General features: G+C 41.9%; 1 protein-coding gene across 2 annotated transcripts; it reads right to left on the bottom strand.

Annotated features, from left to right (window-relative positions):
- Nucleotides 1-4,497: 4,497 nt before the first annotated feature.
- Nucleotides 4,498-18,209, bottom strand: LOC112222770 (zinc finger and SCAN domain-containing protein 2). 2 transcript variants are annotated; one of them, XM_024385515.2, is made up of 2 exons: nucleotides 17,749-18,209; nucleotides 4,498-6,240 (listed from the first exon to the last, which is right to left on the bottom strand). In XM_024385515.2, the coding sequence occupies exons 1-2, from the start codon at nucleotides 17,876-17,878 to the stop codon at nucleotides 4,811-4,813; spliced, it is 1,560 nt and encodes a 519-aa protein (XP_024241283.1). In that variant the 5' UTR covers nucleotides 17,879-18,209; the 3' UTR covers nucleotides 4,498-4,810. The 2 variants fall into 2 exon arrangements, with proteins under 2 accessions (XP_024241283.1, XP_024241282.1); XM_024385514.2 differs by lacking the exon at nucleotides 4,498-6,240 and adding an exon at nucleotides 9,539-15,298 and having other exon boundaries at nucleotides 17,749-18,145.
- Between the last annotated feature and the right edge of the window lie 1,078 nt (nucleotides 18,210-19,287).

Raw genomic sequence — 19,287 nt, 5'->3', positions numbered from 1 at the left:
TTCCTTCGCAGCAGATACTTTCCCGAAACGGATGACACAAACAACTGGATTCGTTATCCCTTTCATGCCCTGCCTCCAGTCCACTTACCAATATCTGAACAAGAGAGCCTCATCGAAATTGCAACACGTGCGTCTGTGAAAATTGAATGTAATCAGAAGCCACTGCCATATTTCTGGATTGAGCTGTGCTCAGATTATCCTGGTTTGGCAAATCGTGCTATTCAGACACTGATGCCCTTTGCAACCACATACCTACGTGAGAGTGGATTCTTTAAGACTGAGACTCTCTCCAATACAACCCAACACTGCAGAGTTATGTGCATCCTTTCAAGCACACCCTTCTCATTAACCTGTGGTGAAACCATGACTAGAGAGACTCAATGAAGACAGCAAAGAGCTGCTGTTTTTATAAGTTAATGTTTAAGTTGTCCACTGTCAACACTTTGATAAGCCATAAAATGTGCATTCTCCCTACTTCCACTCATGCTACAACCAGCACTGCAGCAGCAATGAATGAGTATAGCAAAGTGTTTTGATAAGCTTGCATTGTTATTATTTGTGGCTTTTAATATAGAGGAATATTTCACTTTCTCTGGTCATACTAGTAACGAGGCAGAAATAATGCAGTGCGACTTGAGTTTCGCCATCAGCAGGAAGACTGTCCTGTTTTCTCAGCAGATTGAGGGAGATCGGAGGGACGGTGAACAAGGTGAGGCACTCACCACTGCTCTCTCCCTCCCCTCAGATTGACCTTCAGATGCAGGCTCAGTCCAGTAAAATAAAAAACAAATTATTATGCTCACTCAGCTGTGCCTAAAGTAATACAGCACATTATCTATTACCAGTGTGATCATATAATTACAATTTTGAAATATACAGCCTACTGCACAAACCTCATTGCTACAGAACTGTATTTAATAGGTTAATGTTGCATAAGTTTGTTTTTTTAAGTCATGTTTAAAAATCTGAGCGGTAGATCTCTGCTTGCTTTTGGACCCAGAGATATTGACTCAGAAAAGGTTGGTGACCACTGATGTAGTTGGAGCTCAATTCCACAAAGCCTGGTCTCTGCTCAACTCCATTGGAGTTCATCAGACACTTCCTTCACCATGGAGTTGAGTTTAATCAGCTATGATTTAGTGAGCTTATAAAGCATGGCAACATACTTGGTGATAAATGTATGTTTGATTGCTATAGCAATATTCATATTGTAAAATAAATAAGATGAAAACTTAGCATCAACCAGCAATCAAACATTACTTAACAGGCAGGTTCCTTAAAACCAAGAATAGACTCGAGTCATCCAGTGACTGGAGGAATGCTCATAGGCCAGTAGATGTCGCCCTTTGCGCCACACAGAGCAGAAAACGTGCCTTATTGTGCACACACAAATGCAGGGTTGGAGCCTAAAATGGCTGAAATACTTATGGCATACAGTCATTACAATCTATATCTAGACTATAGTGAGAAGATAATTGTGATGTAAAATCTCATATATATAAAGTGCACATACAAAGAGTGGACTCAAAATGCATTTAATTTATTACCACAATTCTATTACAAAAACAGAAATTTAATCAAGACAAAAAAAAAAATCCTATGCAAAACATGCAGCTGAATAGGTTATCAGACTGACAGGAGAGCGAGTGATGTGGTTGTATCGAAGAAAAATTCCTGGTACATACTAGATTACATGTTAATGGAATCATAGCAACTATTACAGTAGGCTGGATATACAGTACCAGGCAAATGTTTACACCTCATTTAAAAAAAAAAGTTTCTACAATGTAGAATAATAGCGAAGACCTCAAAACTATGAAATAACATATGGAATCATGTAGTAACCCCAAAAAAGGTGTTAAACAAATCAAAATATATTTCAAGAGATTCTTCAAAGTAGCCACCCTTTGCCTTGATGACAGCTTGGCACACTCTTGACATTCTCTCAACCAGCTTCATGAGGTAGTCACCTGGAATGCATTTCAATTAACAGGTGTGCCTTGTTAAAAGTTCATTTGTGGAATTTCTTTCCTTCTTAATGCATATGAGCCAAATCAGTTGTGTTGTGACAAGGTAGGGGTGGTACACAGAAGATAGCCCTATTTGGTAAAAGACCAAGTCCATATTATGGCAAGAACAACTCAAATAAGCAATGACAAAGTACAGTCCATCATTACTTTTAGACATGAAGGTCAGTCAATACGGAAAAAGTGCAGTCGCAAAAACCATCAAGCTCTATGATGAAATTGACTCATGAGGACCGCCACAGGAAAGGAAGACCCAGAGTTACCTCTGCTGCAGAGGATAAGTTCATTGGCGTTAACGGCCTCAGAAACTGCAGCCCAAATAAATGCTTAACAGAATTCAAGTAACAGACACATCTCAATATCAACTTTTCAGAGACTGTGTGAATCAGGCCTTCATGGTCAAATTGCTGCAAAAAAAAAAACACTAAAGGACAGCAATAAGAATTAGAGACTTGCTTGGGCCAAGAAACACAAGCAATGGACATTAGACAGGTGGAAATCTGTCCTTGGGTCTGATTAGTCCAAATTTGAGATTTTTGGTTACAACCGCCATGTCTTTGTGAGATGCAGAGTGGGTGAACGGATTAGAGGTTGACCGATTAATCGGAATGACCGATTAACCGATTATGGCCGATATCAAGTTTTCATAACAATCGGAAATCTGTATTTTTTGGCGCCGATTTTGTTTGTTTGTTTGTTATACCTTTACTTAACTAGGCAAGTCAGTTAAGAACACATTTTTACTTTCAATTACAGCCTAGGAAAGGTGGGTTAACTGCCTTGTTCAGGGGCAGGACGACAGATTTTCACCTTGTCAGTTCAGGGGATCCAATCTTGCAACCTTACAGTTAACTAGTCCAACGCAATAAGGACCTGCCTCTCTCTCGTTGCACTCCACAAGGAGACTAGCCTGTTAAGCGAATGCAGTAAGCCAAGGTAAGTTGCTAGCTAGCATTAAACCTATCTTATAAAAAACAATCAATCATAATCACTAGTTAACTACACATGGTTGATACTACTAGATATTATCTAGCGTGTCCTGCGTTGCATATAATCTGACTGAACATACAAGTATCTAAGTATCTGACTGAGCGGTGGTAGGCAGAAGCAGGCGCGTAAACATTCATTCAAACAGCACTTTCGTGCTTTTTGCCAGCAGCACTTCGTTGTGCGTCAAGCATTGCGCTGTTTATGACTTCAAGCCTATCAACTCCCAAGATGAGGCTGGTGTAACCGAAGTGAAATGGCTAGCTAGTTAGTGCGCGCTAATAGCGTTTCAAACGTCACTCTCTCTGAGCCTTCTAGTAGTTGTTCCCCTTGCTCTGCATGGGTAACGCTGCTTCGATGGTGGCTGTTGTCATTGTGTTGCTGGTTCGAGCCCAGGGAGGAGCGAGGAGAGGGACGGAAGCTATACTGTTACACTGGCAATACTAAAGTGCCTATAAGAACATCCAATAGTCAAAGGTTAATAAAATACAAACGGTATAGAGGGAAATAGTCCTATAATTCCTATAAAAAGCTACAACCTAAAACTTCATACCTGGGAATATTGAAGACTCATGTTAAAAGGAACCACCAGCTTTCATATGTTCTCATGTTCTGAGCAAAGAACTGAAACGTTTGCTTTCTTACATAGCACATATTTCACTTTTACTTTCTTCTCCAACACTTTGTTTTTGCATTATTTAAACCAAATTGAACATGTTTCATTATTTACTTGAGGCTACATTTATTTTATTGATGTATTATATTAAGTTAAAATAAGTGTTCATTCAGCATTGTTGTAATTGTCATTATTACAAATATTGTTTTTATTTGATCTTATATATATATATATTTTTTTAAATCGACTGATTAATCGGTATCAGCTTTTTTGGTCCTCCAATAATTGGTATCGGCGTTGAAGAATCGTAATCGGTCGACCTCTAGAACGGATGATCTCCGCATGTGTGGTTCCCACTGTGAAGCATGGAGGTGGTGTTGTGATGGTGCTTTGCTGGTGACACGGTCAGTGATTTATTTAGAATCCAAGGCACACTTAACCAGCATGGCTACCACAGCATTCTGCAGCGATACGCCATCCAATCTGGTTTGTGTTTAGTGGGACTATCATGTGTTTTTCAACAGGACAATGACCCAACATCTCCAGGCTGACCAAGGAGAGTGATTGAGTGCTACATCAGATGACCTGGCCTCCACAATCACCCAACCTCAACACAATTGAGATGTTTTGTTAGACTGCGGAGTGAAGGAAAAGCAGCCAACAAGTGCTCAGCATATGTGGGAACTCCAAGACTGTTGGAAAAGCATTCCAGGTGAAGTTGGTTGAGAGAAAAACAAGAGTGCACAAAGCTGTCATCAAGGCAAAGGGTGGCTATTTTGAACAATCTCAAATATAAAATATATTTTGATTGGTTTAACCCTTTTTATTACTACATGATTCCATGTGTTATTTCATAGTTTTGATGTCTTTACAATTATTCTACAATGTAGAAAATAGTAAAAATAAAAACCTTGGAATGAGTAGATGTCAAAACTTTTGACTGGTACTATATATATGAAATAATTCAGACAAAGTCTTCCCATTACTGACAAATGAAACACCCAAGTTTACGTCAAAATATTGGGAGAGGAATCATTAGGAATTGTCTTCAGTGTTCTTCAATTGATTCAAGGGATCAGCTGTGACTCAACTCTGACTCAACTCTGAAGTAGTAGAAACACATTGAACAGTGCCCAACTCACCAATCATTTCACAGCTAATCTCACCATGTACTGGGCCGTCATTGTACTGGCAGCTCCCCACTGGCATGTTTCATATAGTGCAGGTGCAACGCTGACTCTTGATCAAACCCTTCACCACATTCAAAACACTCCCATTCTTTAGGTCTTTTCTGTTGCACCGCCACATGTGCTTCTAATACGGTCTCTTCTTTCCCCTCTTGCTCCTCCTCCTCCACTCCCGATCCAGAGGAATCAGAGTCGTCAGAAGAATCAGATCCAGAAGAGTCTGATGAATCTGATTTAGACAATCCCGAACCCGACGATGACTCCTCAGCGCCAGAGTCTTCAGAACTAGACTCAGACCCCGACTCTTCTGAGACAGATTCCTCCTCACAAGTTACAATATCCTCCTCTTCTTCTTCCTCCTCCTCCTCCTCCTCATTTTGATGTTCCTGAAGCATATCGATCACCTCCGCCTCGTCTGTGCTACCCATCCCTGTGAACACCAGCCTCTTCATCTCAGTCACCCTTCTCCTCCCAGCAAACAGGTGGTTCCTGGGTCCCAGTGGGGTCTTGCTGGCCCCGACGTAGACCCCTACGTGCTTCTTCCGATGCGTGATGAGGTTGCCCAGCTGGGAGAAGTTCTTCTTGCAGAGCGTGCATTTGTAGGGCTTGGCGCCGGTGTGAGTATTGTAGTGGTAGCGGAGCTCAGCGGGAACGCAGAAAGACTTTTCACAGAGGTCACACTTGTGGCGCCTCAGGTTGTGGCCCTGCAGGTGTTTGTCCAGAGAGAGCTCATCCCTAAAGCCCTTAGCACAGGCCAGGCACCAGAAGGGCTTCTGCTTGTGCAGGTCCATGTGGATCAAATACGTCTGCAGGGAATTGAAGTTTTTTACACACTGATCACACTTCAGAGTGGAGGGTTCCATCGGCACGGGAGGCCTGTGCACTTTCAAGTGAGTCACCAGAAGGGACGGGCGAGCAAACACCTTCCCACAGTCCGGGCACTTGTTCTCTGTGGGTTGTTTTTCTTCCTTTTCATGTGTCTTCTGGTGATTTCTAAACGACTCGAGGTAGGAGTAGACCTTCCCACAGATGGAGCATGCGTAGACCCTGTGGGAGCTGCTGAAGACTGGCTTCTCCTCCTCAGACAGCATGGCGACGCGCGGGCGAACTGTGACGATCTCCGATGGTCTGACCTGCCAGGAACTGTCGAAGAACTCTTCGTATTCTTCATCACCTTCCACGTCTACGTCACTGTTCTCTTTGTAATCACCATGGTCATCATTTTTCTGCTTTTTCTCAGGTGCTGCCGATTCCACATTGCCATTGCTCCCGTTCATCTCCAGAGATCTCTTAATGCTCTGCCTTTGTTCCTCCTCTTCCGCCATCGCCTCCTCCAGAACATGCTTACGCAGGTGAGTCTTGAAGGCCTCCCAGCGAGTGAACTGCTGCCCACAGTCCTGACACCTCATGCTGGCTAGTTTCACTGTGGAGGAGAGAAAGGGAGCATAAATTAGGACAATATAGTACCATGACATGCCTGTAATTTTGCAAAACTTTCAACAATTTATTTGAACTTAGTTTATCTTCACAAAAGGATTTAAACTATCTCAGATTGAATTGCCAAACTATCAGCAGCATCGCAGTCGAATTTAGGATGAAGGGGCATATTTTTCACAACCAAGATGTTTACACCTATTACCTATTACACATTTTAGAATAGGCACAGCACAACCATATAGTGTTTTAAAAAGGTGCAACATGCAGAAATCGCTCTGCAATTTCCTGGTTGCTAAAATTCTAATAGTTTGCCTAATTTCAGTGTGGCAAAATAAGCAATGTATAGTGTATAGAATCATTGTAACATCTAAACGACTGTGAAATACCTTTTCAAGCACCAAAAACATTGTATTTCCAGCTGTTTGAAGCTGGTGTACAAAGCCGAAAGTAAAAGACGCAAAAACAATGCTTAAGAACGGGAAGCATAGAAATAGCACACAGAAAATATCTACCGCCTCTTAGACTTGCTTTCAATGAGAATGACAGCTCTTTAACTCACATTTCTATGTGATTTCAGTCGGATCTCCCAAAAAGTTACATATCGCAACTTGAAGTGCAATATGTGCAACTACAGGTATGTAGTCGTTCTCTCCACTGCTAGGATCAATACGGTCAATCACACTCCTTGGCACCTCAAAATATTCTAGATTTAGGCTCATTAATAACTAACATGATTGGATACATACTTAATTAGAATACACTGCAAGACTGATCACATAATACAAACACACACCACTTACACCCCCAACATATAGAGTGAGCTACAAAAGTATTGGGAGTGTGACGCGTTGTTTTGGCTCTCCACTCCAGCACTTTGGACTTGAAATGATACAGATGACCTGGCCTCCACAATCACCCGACCTCAACCCAAATGAGTTGTTTTGGGATGAGGTCGGGAACTCCTTAATTGGGAACTCCTTCAATGCTGTTGGAAAAGCATTCCAGGTGAAGCTGGTTTAGAGAATGCCAAGAGTGTGCAAAGCTGTCAAGGCAAAGGTTGGCTACTTTGAATTATTTTAAATATAAAGTATATTTGGATTTGTTTAACTGTTTTTTGCTTAGTTAAAGATTCCATGTGTTATTTCATAGTTTTGATGTCTTTCCTATTATTCTACAATGTAGAAAATAGTCTAAATAAAGAAAAACCCTTGAATGAGTAGGTGTCTAAACTTAACTGGCACTGTAGGTGTATGAAAAATGTAAGTAGTTGGTCCCATATTCCCTTTCATGCAATGACTACATCAAGTTTGTGACTCTACAAACTTGTTGGATACGTTTGCTGTTTGTTTTGGTTGTGTTTCAGATTATTTTGTGCTCAATAGAAATTAAATGATAAATAATGTATTGTGTCATTTTGGATTCACTTTTACTGTAAATAAGAATATGTTTATAAAACACTTCTACATTAAACGTGGATTCTTCCATGATTACAGATAATCCTGAATGAATTGAGAATAAAGATGAGAAAGTTAGACGCACAAATATCATGCCACCCAAAATATTCAAACCTCCCCTGTTACTGTAATGGTGAGAGGTTAGCATGTCTTGGGGGTATTACGTTTTTTATTTAACCTTGATTTAACTTGGAAAGTCAGTTAAAAACAAATTGTTATTTACAATGACGGCCTACCCCGGCCAAACCCAGACGATGCTGGGACAATTGTGCACCGCCCTATGGGACTCCCAATCACAGCCGGGTGATATGCGAGTCTAGCTTCCTCGCTCATTACTCATGATTCATTCAGGATTACCCCCCCAAACAAATGACTGTCCCAATACTTTTGTAACTGTATAAAGAAGTGTACCTAATACTGCATAAGTTATCATTTGAAAGTGTGAAACAATTAAAAAGATGCACTATGCAGAAATCCCCCTGCCATTTCCTGGGGCATCCCGTTTCCATTGATCATCCTTGAGGCCACCTGTGGTAAATTCAATTGATTGGACATAATTTGGAAAGGCACACACACACAAACCCGTCTATGTAAGGTCCCACAGTTGACAATGCATATCAGAGCAAAAAACAGGTAGAGGTCGAAAAAATAATTCGTAGAGCTCCGAAACAAGATTGTGTTGAGGCACTGATCTGTGGAAGGGTACAAAAAGAAAAAGGAGGGCCTTGGTCAGGGAGGTCACCAAGAACCCGATTGTCACTGACAGAGCTCTATAGTTCTTCTGTGGAGATGGGAGAATCTTCCAGGACAACCATCTCTGCAGCCCTCCACCAATCAGGCCTTTATGGTCAAGGCCAGATGGAAGCCACGCCTTAGCAAAAGGCACATGACAGCCTGCTTGGAGTTTGCCAATAGGCACCTAAAGGACTCGGTCCATGAGAAACAAGATTCTCTGGTCCGATGAAACCAGATAGAACTCTTTGACCTGAATGCCAAGCAACACGTCTGGAGGAAACCTGGCACCATCCCTACGGTGAAACATGGTGGTGGCAGCATCATGCTGTGGGGATGTTTTTCAGCGGCAGGGACTGAGAGAATAGTCAGGATCAAGGGAAAGATGAACAAAGAAAAATACAGAGATCATTGTTGAAAACCTGCTCTAGACATCAGACTGGGCCGAAGGTTCATCTTCCAACAGGACATCAACCCTAAGCATAAAGCCAAGACAATGCAGGAGTGGCTTCGGGACAAGTCTCTGAATGTTCTTGAGAGGCCCAGCCAGAGCCCGGACTTGAACATCTCTGGAGAGACCTAAAAATAGCTGTGCAGTGACGCTCCCCATCCAACCTGAGAGCTTGAGAGGATCTGCAGAGAATGAGGGAAACCCCCCAAATAGAGGTGTGCCAAGCTTGTAGAGTCATACCCAAGAAGCCTTGAGGCTATAATCGCTGCCAAAAGGTGCTTCACCAAAGTACTGAGTAAAGGGTCTGAATACTTATGTAAATGTGATATCATGAAAAAAAAAATATATATATATAAATTAGCATTATTATTATGCTAATTTTTGAGGGGGAAAACGATTTAATACATTTTAGAATAAGGCTGTAACGTAACAAAATGTGGAACAAGGGGTCTGAATATTTTCAGAATGCACTATTCATATTGCAGCTTTAACATCTATAATGTAGTGATGTTTCTCAACCATTTCCAATCAACGGTAAACATGACGCGTCATGACTGAAAACCCACTAGAATCTATTGAGTTAAGCTTTCAAGGCCCATTAACACCAGTAACTCAGTCAACACAATGAACCACACAGGAAACTTAACTACAGTTTTAACCATTTACTAAAACTCTTGTCTGCATTAATAAGACACCAGTAGTAGTTTAAAGGTACAAGGAAAAGGTTACATTGAAATGAGTTATCATAAAGGTCATGACTTCAAAAGATTAGCAATAGTCTAAAAACTTTAAGGTTTCATTTAAATCAACAAGGAATATAACTCCATGAACAAATGCTAAATCCGTTTGTTAAATCAAACTCATTACGATAGATAAATGTTTACACAACACAGGAAAGTAAAAGAAAAGTAACAATCAACTGTTAGTATTTGGGAACTTTGGTAGTGAAATCCAGGAAAACATTCCATTTTCTAATTATTAAATGATACAATGTTAATGTAGTAATATTTTGCAAAAGAAAACAGACAAAAATAGGTACTAATAATACTATAAACATCCATCTTATATAGACAGGTTAAAGCCAGAACTTGATTAATTTCTCAAAAGAAAGTCAAGTGCATGTTACTGAAAGTGGGTGACTCACGTTCTCCCCTTGCATACTAAGTCAAGCAAAACAAACTTAAATTAGTGCCTACCTTGACAGACAAATCGCTGTACTGTACAGGATGTAATCATTTCTAGGCATGGAGAAACATTAGCGAACTTTCTCTTTCTCTATAACTACACATTTCTACACCAAGAGGACACATTTCAAATCAGGGGAACTGAAAAAAGGAGTTTAGACAATTTTACATTTATGTACAGGTCCAGTGTGAAATAAAGCCTGAGAAAGATAAAACAATGGTGTCAAGATCTAAAGAAGCACTTTGTGGATATATTTGAAATAATGTTAACAGCATTCTACAGATATAATTAGAATAGTCAAATTAGAATAGTCAAATTTAGCAAGTCTTAGACACTTAGTGCTTGAAAATACCCTGGAGAAAAAAAAAAAGAGTCCACCTTGGAAATTTAACTTTAGTAGAAAGAGGTGCATAAGTGCATGAAAAAGTAAAATTCCACTTCTAATATCTCCTGACTTGTATTAGTTCCATCGTTAATCTAATATGCTCCACGAGCATGTTCAATGTAGTGCTGGTGCAACTCCAACTCTCGACTGAAACGCATTCCACATTCAATGCAAGTAAGGCCATCGGTGTCTCTTGAGGAGACAGCAGTGTAGGGATCTCTCTGCCCTTTGTCATCACCCATACATTCCTGGTGATGGTCAATGAGGTCCCGAATCTCACTGAAGGTCCGGGGACAAAGGGAGCAACGGTAGGAGCCATCACTGTCGTGTTGAGCCTCGTGTTTATGCAGAGCACCTGGAGATAGAAACGCTTTTCCACAGTGCTGGCACTTGTGGCTATTCTGTGACCGGGAGGGAGGTGTAGGTAGTGGCTTGAGGGATGACTTCGCCTTCAAATCAGGCAGAGGGACATTGAGTTTAGCGGGCCCTGTGCTTACAGAAGCACTGAGTCTGTAACGAAGCTCTGTTGGTAGTCGTCGTCGGACCTCGTCGTGCCAGGCCAGGTGCTGTTGCAACTGAGTCTCAGTCCAATATCCACGGCAGCACAGGGCGCAAGAGTGAGGTCGGCTCTTTTCCAAGTCCTTGTGGGCTCTTAGTTGCTCTTCAGTTGGGAAAGCTTTGCCACACTTGTCACACTTGAAGAGGCATTTGATTGTCTGCTCATAGAGGCGGGTTGGTGGTAAGGGTTCCTCTTCCACTACTTCTGCCATTCCTGGATTAACTTCCTGCTTAAGCACTCCACAGATCTTCTTGTGATTATAGAGTGCCCCAGAAGAACTGTATCTCTTCCCACAGTCAACGCAAGGGATGGATTTGAAACCCGGTCGACTTTTCTTCCTTCTGCCCACAGCATTCTTACTTTTTGTAACATAGCGTTCGGTTTTGAGAACAGTGCCTTTGTTTTCTGTAACTAAGTCCTTACTCTCATTAATCAGTTCATTTCCCTCGGTAGCCAAGGTGTTAATGGCAACAGAGTCCCTGCTCTCAGCCAAAGTGCCCTTGCTCTTAACCTTCTTGCCCTGGGAGTGGGCCTGCCATTTGTGGGCACGCAAGCCTCGAACCTTCAAGAAGCTCATATCACAATGAGGACACTGGTGAAGATTTGATTTAAGCTTTGGCTTCTTTAATGGAATGACTTCAGACTTGCTGTGTGACGTGGCAGGCTGCTCCGGGACCTCTTCAATGGACACGGCCATGGACTGGTCCCCCTGAAGATCTGCAGACTCAATGGGTTTGTTATGCTCACTTTCATAGTGAGCTGCTAAAAGTGAGCCCTTGACAAAAGTTTTGTTACATTCTGGACATGCAAATTCAGCGTGTGAGGGTTTGCGGTTGCCTTCCATGCTGGTGTCCGCTGCAGGCTCTGGTTCGGCTTTGGTCTGACATGGCGGGTAATACAACTGGTGCCGGCGGAGAACACACAGGTAAAAGAAGCCCTTACCACACTTGTTGCACTGAAAAGGTCCCTCGTCCACTGACTTGTGCCCAACAGAATTTGTATTGTCATCTTTTATCAGTGACCCAGCAAACTTCTTATCTGTGTGCCATCGTCTGTGAGTGCCAAGGGCTGCATTGGAGATAAAACGTCTTCCGCATTCTGGACAACAGAATTGGCCTTTAGTTGTTTGCTCTACCTTTTTGGGTTGCTTAGGTTCTTCAGGGTTTGCGGCCACTTTAAATTTCAGCTTTGGTTTTACTTTAGACTTGTGACCCAGAACATGAATCCTTTTATGGAAATTCAGTGCTCCTACAACAGCAAAGCTTCTCTCACACTCTTTACATTTGTATTTCAGATCAGTTGTGTTGATTGTGGCAGCTTTCTTCAAGGTTAGGGACTCATTGGTCTCCTTTTGTTCACCACGTTCCTTCTCAGTAACAGATTTAGTTATTTTCTCAGTGCCCGAGTTGTTTGACCGAGTTGTTTCCACAAGGTCTTTGACAATGCACTTTGTCACCTTCTCTAAACCTCCTTTCACTTTGGCCTCCAAGCCTCCAATTGCCCTCGGCTTGCCGCATTCTTTTCGATGATACTGCAATGACAGTAAATTGTTGAAAAGAGAAGGGCAGGAGGGACATTTGAGCTTCTTCACCTTAGGAACTGTGTCATGTTGGGCAACATCCTCCTTGTAGCTTTTACTGACAGTCTTTATCTTGCCACACTGTTTTCGGTGAGTATGCAATGAGGATTTGTTGCTGAAATGGTAAAGGCATGTCGAACACTTCAGCCCCTCTAGCTCAAGAGCAGATTTAGGCGATGAGGCAGAGTAGTCGGTCTCATAACCATGGCTCTTCATGTGGAATTTAAGTGCCTTGGCTCGTGAAAACAGTTTTCCACAATCAGGGCAGCTGTATGCATTCTTCTTCACTTGTTCTACCTGATGTTGAAAAGACTTGATAGGAGGCGGGAGGATTTGAGCATTATGTACAACCTGGTGCCTGAGGAGGCTTGAGAACATGCGAAAAGACTTGCTACAAAGCTCACATCTATGATTCCCATTCTCGTGCTTCCTCATATGAGATTTCATAATGCCTTGGTGACGAAATTTCTTTCCACATACAGGGCAGGCAACTTTACCACGAACATGTGGAGGGCCATTGACAGAATGTGAAGACACTGTTGGCTCATGCTTCTCCTTCAAATGTGCACACTGAGCTTGATTCTGCTTGTGGTGAGCGTAAGCACCCAATGACCAGAAGCCCTTCCCACATCGCTCGCAATAAACCGTTGGGCCTAATAAAGTCTTCTTTGGATTAAACACTTCGGTTTTAGTGTCTGATACTTCATCTTGGGTGGGGGTTGGAGCGTGGCAGCTTTTGCGGTGGTTGTACAAACCACTGGCATTAGAGTAAGTCTTCTCACAATCTGGACATGGATGAGCTTTGCTTTTTGGATGCTGTTGCTGATGAGAGTGTAGGGCAGACATGCGTGAGAAACACTTTCCACACACCTCACATTTGAAGCTATTCTTCTGTAGTCCAGCAAGCTGGTAAAATACACTCTTGTGTGGTTTTCGGCCATCGTGTTTTCGCATGTGATTGTGGTACGTTTTGCGATGTGTAGTGTCAAACCCACAAACATCGCACTTGAAAATATCATTTTCAGGATTCCATAGTTTTTTGCCATCTACTCTGTGCCACAGTTTGTGAGAGCGCAAAGATGCAACACTGGTAAACCAACGGTAACACTCAGGACAGTTAAATCTTTTAGGTGAGTCTTGTCCCTGAACCTTCTCCGTTCGAGCTCCTTCGCCTGCAAATGGTGGAAAGTCAATTTGTACAATTTTCAGATCAATCTCTGGTTTAGACTTAAGTGTACTAGAAATGTACTCAGTTGGACACAACACAGCATCCATCTCCTCTTTTCCCTCCTGGTCTGATTCACACAGTAATTCAAGATCAGGGTTGAGTTCTTGTAGTGACGCTTCTTCATCCCTTACAGAGCCATCTGAGGCACTTATACTGATCACCTCTACATTGACATCATCAGTTCCATCAGCCTCTGCATCGCCATCAGTTTCACAGAAACAGGGGTCTCTCTCGGTCACAAGGGTCTGAGAGGTGTCCTGTGGGTAGACAATGGCCCCTAAAGCAAATGTTTCAGTGTCTGTCTTGTTATCCAGTAATAGCTTATGTTGAGGTAGTGGGGATGTTTGTGTCTGGGATTCTTTCTCAGTCTGTCCAAAAACATCGTTATGGCAAAGCCGATGGGACTGGAGAGCTGAGGCCCTGGAAAATCGGAGCCCACACTCCTGACACTCAAACGCTTTCTTCTGGAGCTGGCAAACCTGATGAAGGAAAGACTTTGCTGGAGTCTCTTCAGTATGAGCCAAACGCTGGTGCTTGTAGTAGAATGTGAGCGTTGTGAAGACCTTGCCACACTCCTCACATGGAAACCTTTTGCCACCACTACCACCTCGTCTCATATGATAGCGTTGATGGCAGAGCATGCCGGCATAAGAACTGAAGGTCTTCTCACACTCACTGCAGTCAAATTTTTTGGGTTTTCTCTTAAGCTTTTCAGGAGAACATTTTTCATTATGGCTAAATCGTTGGTGTGTTTTCAGGCCAGACTGGGCGCGAAATGTTTTGCCACATGAACACCCAAACAGATTTTCCTGTGCCTTATCTACCTGTTCAGAAGCTTTGTTGCTGTCCTCTGTTGCAATGGCAGACTCCTCTGCGGGTGGTTGCTTCTCTGCATCCCTTTTGCGGGACTTTGGGATTAGTTTGACCTCATGACAACGGCGGTGAGCATCTAGAGCTGATGAACGGGAGTAACAGCGGCCACAAGTTTGACACTCAAAGGACTTCTTTTTCAGGTGTGCCAGCTCATGGAAAACTGATTTGGAAGCTTGTTTGTGTGAGCGTGTATGACTGATGAAAGAGCCCATCGAAGTATAGGATTTACCACAGTCTTCACATTCATAGACATACTGCTTAGCCACCCCCAAGCTCTGATCATGAGTTGACTGGGGCCCAGCTGTTGACTGGGCCACAGGAGTTGATTGCAAAACAGGAGTTGACTGCTTGAGGGCTTCATTACGGTGTTTGACCTGGTGTGAGTAAAAACCCCTTGAGTCTGCAAATTTGCGGCCACAAAGAGCACAACATAGTGTCCGTTGGCCCCCACTCTCTGAAACAAGCAAGCCATCCAACTGGGAGTCAGAGTCCAGGCAGACTATTGGGCCATCATGGATGTGCTCATGTTGATGCTCCTGGTAGGCCGCCTCCTCCCCAAAGGCTTCTCCACAATCCAGACAGCGGAAAAGCCCAACCCCTAAAAATAGAAAGGGGAAAATGGGAGGTCAGGGCGACTCCTGTTGCCAAAGAAAAGAAAAGAGAAAAGAAAACCAAACAATAACAAACAACACAAATTAATATTTATGTCAGATAATGACTATGTGCCTCCATGTACAATTAGGGCTTGCACAATTACCGTATAATCATGTAACCAACAATTATGGATGAAGACAGTCATGAAAATTTAAAATAACCGTTATAACCATTATTTTTTGTGTGGAAAGAACAGCTGACTGAAGACAGGACAGCTGACATTTAGTCCATTTCTGCGGTAACATGGACTAGTCACAACCTAATGAAACTTTGTTGCTCCTTGCTGAATAAGCAAGGTGTTGTATTAATCAAGTCTTGGGTTGCCTAGGCAATGCCCCCCCTCCCTGCAGCAGCTCAGGAGTGGAGAAAATGTCTTTAAAAGAATGTAGAAGATTATAAACGGTTACCATCATCCAAAATTCCATTACTGTCAAAAAGAAACAAGACTTAAGCATATTTTATTACAACGATACATATTATCGTCAAGATAAAAATGTTGCAATGGATACAGCTTTTGTTTGGATGGACGTATATTTTGACAGACATTTTACTTGACAATTATAAACATCTTTGCTAAAGTGCATATCACCCTAACGATGGAGAGTCAACTCATTGTGGATAATATACTTTTGAAATGTAATTTTTATAAAAAGACACATGAATGTGTGAAGCAGCCTAATTTAAAAATGATTTCAACCTAACTTCTGTATTCGGAAAGTTTGATTTAACCTAAATGCTCATCACGCTTTTCAGATCAGTCAAGTTATCCTATTCACTACTGACCTGTGGACAGAGAAAGAATTGGTATCGTATGATTTCTCTTGAGGTGAATGGAGCCAAATTCAGGTCTACTCTATTGAGACCCCATAAAGTTACCTATATCAAACATGTCATCATGTCTCAAATATGAGAATCTCACCCAAATATATAAAATCTAATTATCTAAGATTCACATATTCAGCTCATGGGAAAATAAGGTCAGACCTTCTGTTTTGCTTATATGATAACTAGCCTATGACAGAGCCTTTTAAGCCTTAAACAGTAAACATGTCGCCCCCCCATGAATGATGCAGCACTTTGGCCAATTAGTGACAATTCAAGCTCAAACAGGACATATGCTTGTTCAAAGTTTGGAATTTCAGTTGATTACTATAGTGCCCCCTTTGGGCCAATCATTTTAATTGTGTAAATGCCAGATCTATGGCAAGATGCATCATACACCCAAGTTAAGACAAAATCATGTGTGACTAAAGTACGTACAAACGCAGACATATCCATAGTCCCCCCTTCCAATTGAAACGTGGATATATGAGGCTCAATATGGCGACCTGAGTATGGGCGAGTGGGTGTGCAGAAAGGAAAATGGGTGGGTGTGGGTAAAGGAGTGGGTGTGTAGAAAGCACTCTGCTAATAGGTTAGACGGTTTTGATTGAGCGGTGTTTATTCCCTTCCATTTCTTACCACAACTACTGTATATTGATTTAGCTACCATACCGTGAGTACCTCTGCTTTGAAAACAGCAGATTAGTATGAGTCTCATTTCACTGTTTTACACAAATTGTACAGTTTCTTCATGCGTTAGGTACCGCAGGCGACAGGACCATGATATCCAGTAGGACGCTTCCTGAGCATCACGGTCAGGTATCAGGTCGGCAGGCATGTCCATACAACACAGGTGCACTGGTCGCCGGCTTATCGACTCGTCATGCAGCCCAATCAGCAACGCAAAACGGTCTTGAGTTGCAACATACAGCATCTTCCCTATTGGGCAGCAGCTACCCAAAATGTAATCGTGGTGGCCAATTAGATGGCTCTGGCCTCCGGGGAAGTTCCAAAACATTGGGGAGGTGATCACGTTAGTCCAGGGGCCTAATCATTAGCATCATTTTGCAACTACGAGTTTCTAATGGACAAATGGAGGTAGGTCCCCGTTTCGTTCGCTCAAGGAACGTTTTGCAACAGAATAGGCGTAATAAATATGCCCCAGTATTATTTATCACAATATGACAGCCTATTTGATTGCACGTAACATTGAAGAAACCGTAAGATCAAAGAGTAGACGTTTAACTATAACGGTACTAACTAATGTCATTCGGATGATCGACAATTCACCCTTGCTAGCTAGCAACCCCAAGTAACGTCACCGACTACACGCACAGCTTCTTAGTCACCACTAGTTAGCTACTTTGCGAGCTAAAAATGTGAACAAGATCAAATGGGACAAATTGACTTATCTGGTCAATGGCTACCTAACAACTGCAACCTTAACTATAATCATGTTAGAATAGTTCGCTAACGTTAATTATCTAACTAGCAAACGTGGATTTGAGCATGATGTAGCAATAGTTAACGTTAGCTATGTTTAGATGATTGTGAAAGGATGGGGTCACTTACCATCGGTACTGTCATCTTTGGCAGACTTGCTGGCGTGGTTCTCGGTCTTGGTTAAATGTTCTCTGACATCTTCCGACTCCTGTTCATCTCCTCCCTCGCCTTTGATCGTTACAGCGGAGACATCCTCCATAGCTAACACCCAGCGTGGTGCTTGATTTGCTGTTACTAGGCCACTGCGACTTGGACCTTCGTTGTTAGTGTTTACCGCTTCTATTACTTAAATTCCCCTGACTTTTCTCAGAGGGGGGGCTTGTCTAATGCATGCAAAAATAAAACTCCTTTCACGGTGTAAACAATGACAATAGGAGGCCTCGAATGCTGTTCGGAGCGCCTCTTACTCTTCTCCTCCGCACTGTTGTTGCAGTGGTTCTGTCCTAGGAAATTACGACAAATGACAACTTCCTTGCCACAGATCTGGCGCGAGAATATCAGCGAATCATGACGCGTTCAAAACTGAGAACTACGTTCAACAACACAAATGGGAACTCGGGAGAAAAACGAGTTGGGAAAAATGGTTTTGAACGGTCATCCAACTCGAAATTACAAAACGGGAACTCTGGCCTCTATCTTTAAAAAAATTAAAAAAATAATAATAAAAGTTTTTTTTAATAACAAATCAATCAATACATAAAACACGAGGGAACACAAGCATACATAGATGACAAACAATAGACAATCGAGCTAGGGGGTACAATAGCACATTACAATTACACAAGGACCTTAAGGGACATGCATATACTTACAATTCTAAAAGCTTTTTTGTTAGTAGAGCATTTAACCGTCTTAAAATACAGTTCAATTTCTTTTTGTAGGGTACGAAAATGTGGTTTACTGTGTAAATTTGCATTTGTGTATATGAAATTTGGCAAAAATAATAATGAAATTAATTACATAAACATGATTCCGCTTATTTCTATTGTATGTAAAGAATCCAAACAGTACATCTCTCCACAATAGTGTAAAATCTTCATAAATGTGTTCACTTATAAACCTACTGATGTCTTGCCACAGTTTTCTTACATGCATACAATGCACAACTGTTTCTGGGTGGTCATTACAAAAGGAGCAATTTGAGTTGATGTTTTCCTTAAACTTCTTCATATTGTGGTTGGCAGGATAATATTTATGAATAATTTTAAAGGAAACTTCCTTATTTTTGTTAACAAGTAGGTATGTGTGTGGCAACATCCAAACTTTTTTCCAACAGATATTATCAATAAATCCATTCCAATAAGGCATGACATAAGGTATAGATACAACATCCTGCTGAAACAAGGATCGTATTGCTCTGTTGTTGAATGGACCAAAAGAGAAACGAATCTTTCCTACTGATGAGTCAACAGGGTCAACAGAAGGTAGGCTCTCAGGGTCATGTCTTGACATGTTCCTGAATAACATAGCAGCACCTGAGGGAATGGCATCTAAAACAATTGCAAAATCTTTAGGTGTTACAGGGACCTTGTAAAGTGATAAGAAGTCTTTATAACTGAGTAAAAGACCCTCTGCATTTACCAGTTGGCTCACCAATAGGATATTATT

This window comes from Oncorhynchus tshawytscha, linkage group LG23, assembly GCF_018296145.1.
Source record: "Oncorhynchus tshawytscha isolate Ot180627B linkage group LG23, Otsh_v2.0, whole genome shotgun sequence".
In the NCBI taxonomy this organism is placed as follows: domain Eukaryota; kingdom Metazoa; phylum Chordata; class Actinopteri; order Salmoniformes; family Salmonidae; genus Oncorhynchus; species Oncorhynchus tshawytscha.
Note: the sequence above shows the minus strand (reverse complement) of the source record. Positions and strands in the feature narration are given on the sequence as shown.